Genomic DNA, 3,101 nt, shown 5'->3' with positions numbered 1-3,101 from the left:
CGTTGGGTCCTACTCCGGGCCGCCTTTCAACTCCACCCGGGACTTCCTGTTTCGCAGCCGCGGCTTCGGGGACTCTGCGCCGGGCGGCGGGCAGCACGGGCTGTTTGGGCCGGGCGCCGGCGGCCTGCACCACGCGCACTCGGACGCGCAAGGCCACCTCCTCTTCCCTGGCCTCCCGGAGCAGCACGGGCCGCACGGCTCGCAGAATGTGCTCAACGGGCAGATGCGCCTCGGGCTGCCGGGCGAGGTGTTCGGGCGCTCGGAGCAATACCGCCAGGTGGCCAGCCCGCGGACCGACCCCTACTCGGCGGCGCAGCTCCACAACCAGTACGGGCCCATGAATATGAACATGGGTATGAACATGGCAGGGGGACGGCAGCGGCCGCGGGCCACCACCCCCACCACCACCACCACCCCGGTGCCTTTTTCCGCTACATGCGGCAGCAGTGCATCAAGCAGGAGCTCATCTGCAAGTGGATCGACCCCGAGCAGCTGAGCAACCCCAAGAAGAGCTGCAACAAAACTTTCAGCACCATGCACGAGCTAGTGACCCACGTCTCGGTGGAACACGTCGGCGGCCCTGAGCAAAGCAACCACGTCTGCTTTTGGGAGGAGTGCCCGCGCGAGGGCAAACCCTTCAAGGCCAAATACAAACTGGTCAACCACATCCGTGTACACACGGGCGAGAAACCCTTCCCCTGCCCTTTCCCGGGCTGCGGCAAGGTCTTTGCGCGCTCCGAGAACCTCAAGATCCACAAAAGGACCCACACAGGTAACCGCGGTCGGGGGTAGGGAAGGGGTGCAGGGGGAGAGAGAAGCTGAGGGTGTGTGTGCGCGCGCGAGTGTGAGCCGACGCTGGGCGCTGACCGCTACCCGGGCCCTGGAATGGGAGACGGTTTTGTGTGTGTAAGGGAGGCAGAGGCTTGTTTTTGTTGGAGGACGAAAGAATAGTGTCTGGATGGGTTTTTCCATATACGGAAATTGAGATTTAAATGTTAAGCCTAACATCGGATGCTTTCGGTGATGCAATTGCTTCGTTTGCTCAACCCCGGTTAATAATTTCCGTTTTAAATAGAACGCACAAAATAAAACTGCTTTCTAACTGGGTGCCCGGGAAGCGAGCCTACAGAGGATTTGGCCAGCTTGTCTGAATGTGCTTTTCTGCTCTGCTGTATGTGTTTGAGCGGTTTGTGTGTTTTCCCACGTTTTTTACTCGGGGGTCCAAACGCCCTTCCCGGGACTGTTTCCCATTAAATGAGTCTGGTGTGAGTCGAAGCTGTAAAGCATTTCTCATTTTTAAAGTGTTTTTAAAGCCCGTCTCGGGGTGGGTCGCGGGGGCTTTACGGTGGTTTCGCAGCAGTTTGTGAAACTCTCTAATGGGCACCAGAGGGTTTGCGATTTCAAACTTGGCCCCACAACCCGGTCAGCGAGAGCCCGGGGCAGCGCGGCCCCGCAGGGGGATCGCGTGAGAAGAGAGAGCCGCGAAAGAACGCGCGCCTCCCGCCTCATAGATTATTCATCTATGACCAGGTCCCAGCCAAAATAGTGCCAGACTATTTCCTAAAAGAAAGCCAAATGTTTTAGCAACCTTCCCCGTCAATATTTACTCCGAAGTGGGGATGCGCCAGCGGCCTATTGTTCTCTTCCGGGAAGGGAGGGAGCCGAGGTGCGAGACAAGCTTTTAACAAGGTTTAAAATTTGAGAAATTTATTTGCATGAAATGCTCGCTTTCGAGTCCTGTGTCTGAGCGGATGTCTTTAAAAAACAATTTAGGTGCTAATGGAATTTAACGTTAAACGGTCCCCTTTCCAAGTGGAATGATGTTTGAGTTCTCACACCTCTAAATGACTCTAAGCATTTGGAATTCTGGCAACAGGATGCAGGAACCGCCAGAAAATTAAACAGGGAGATTTAGGAAGGTTATGCTAAGTCCCCACCTGCATCCCCTGGCCTGTGCTAGTCCCAGTCCTCAGATGCTGTCTTATCTCTAATATTTACCTTTTTTTTTTTTCCTTCGAACTAATGGAGGTAAGACTGGAATTGTGGTTAATTTAATCTGCAGAATTTTGGATGAAAAATAACTGGCTCCATCACTATCCACAGCTCGGCCTCCCTAACAACACACAGCAACTCCAAGTGTAATTGCCTACTGGCCCCAGAGAGAAACCGACAGCAACACAGCAGCCTGTGTGATTTTGATAATGCCCCAAATATTTTGTCAAAATAACAGCTTCTCCATGGCGAGACCAACTTGTTGGAAGCTATGAATCCAAGAAGCCCTATTAAAAGGCCCACAGGGCTAGGAGCTACCCCCAGATCGTTAGAAACTCCACGAGATGGGCTTCGATCTGAAATAAAGTGACATAGGGCATAAATGAGGACGGTCAGGTGGGAAGGCGATATATTTCAGCTCTGTTCTGCCACAAGACCGGACCTGTTTAAGGAAGCCAGTCCCCTCTCTCCTCTCCCCGCTTTTCGTGGCCCTGCCCCCTCGCATCCTTGATAGAGGGGTGCAAGGGCTCTGAGTGTCCGCAACATGCACCCGTTTGCGGTCCACAGGGGAGAAGCCGTTCCAGTGTGAGTTCGAGGGCTGCGACCGGCGCTTTGCCAACAGCAGCGACAGGAAGAAGCACATGCACGTCCACACCTCCGATAAGCCCTATCTCTGCAAGATGTGCGACAAGTCCTACACACACCCCAGCTCGCTACGGAAGCACATGAAGGTACCACAGCGGCACCCGGGAGGAGGGCGAGGCCAGCTAGACACACTGGCTTCCAACAGGCTCGGATCCCCCCAGCCGGCCTGGGAGGGTGTTCAGGGGCTGGGCGGGCCAGGCGGCGGGGAAGGCATGTGTAGGGGTGCTTCTCCCAGGGACCCGGCCCCACAGCAGCTGCACTCACACCCAGTCCCCTCTGGTCCCCGCTCCCGGCTTTTGTCTTGCAGGTCCATGAGTCCTCCCCGCAGGGCTCCGAGTCCTCCCCTGCTGCCAGCTCTGGCTACGAGTCGTCCACGCCCCCGGGACTGGTGTCTCCCAGCGCAGAGCCCCAGAGCAGCTCCAACCTGTCCCCGGCGGCAGCAGCGGCAGCGGCGGCGGCAGCGG

General features: G+C 56.4%; 1 protein-coding gene across 1 annotated transcript in view; it reads left to right on the top strand.

Annotated features, from left to right (window-relative positions):
- Position 1: 1 nt before the first annotated feature.
- Positions 2 to 3,101, top strand: part of ZIC2 (Zic family zinc finger 2) — a gene marked incomplete at its 5' end in the record, with an annotated part of 4,165 nt that continues 1,065 nt past the window's right edge. The window contains 5 exon segments of the mRNA XM_027776371.1: positions 2 to 373; positions 376 to 772; positions 2,560 to 2,723; positions 2,945 to 3,068; positions 3,071 to 3,101. The exon segment at positions 3,071 to 3,101 is cut by the window's right edge and continues 1,065 nt beyond it. Coding sequence (XP_027632172.1) covers positions 2 to 373; positions 376 to 772; positions 2,560 to 2,723; positions 2,945 to 3,068; positions 3,071 to 3,101 — 1,088 coding nt within the window.

This window comes from Tupaia chinensis, unplaced genomic scaffold, assembly GCF_000334495.1.
Source record: "Tupaia chinensis unplaced genomic scaffold, TupChi_1.0 Scaffold000057_1, whole genome shotgun sequence".
Classification (NCBI taxonomy): Eukaryota; Metazoa; Chordata; class Mammalia; order Scandentia; family Tupaiidae; genus Tupaia; species Tupaia belangeri.
Note: the sequence above shows the minus strand (reverse complement) of the source record. Positions and strands in the feature narration are given on the sequence as shown.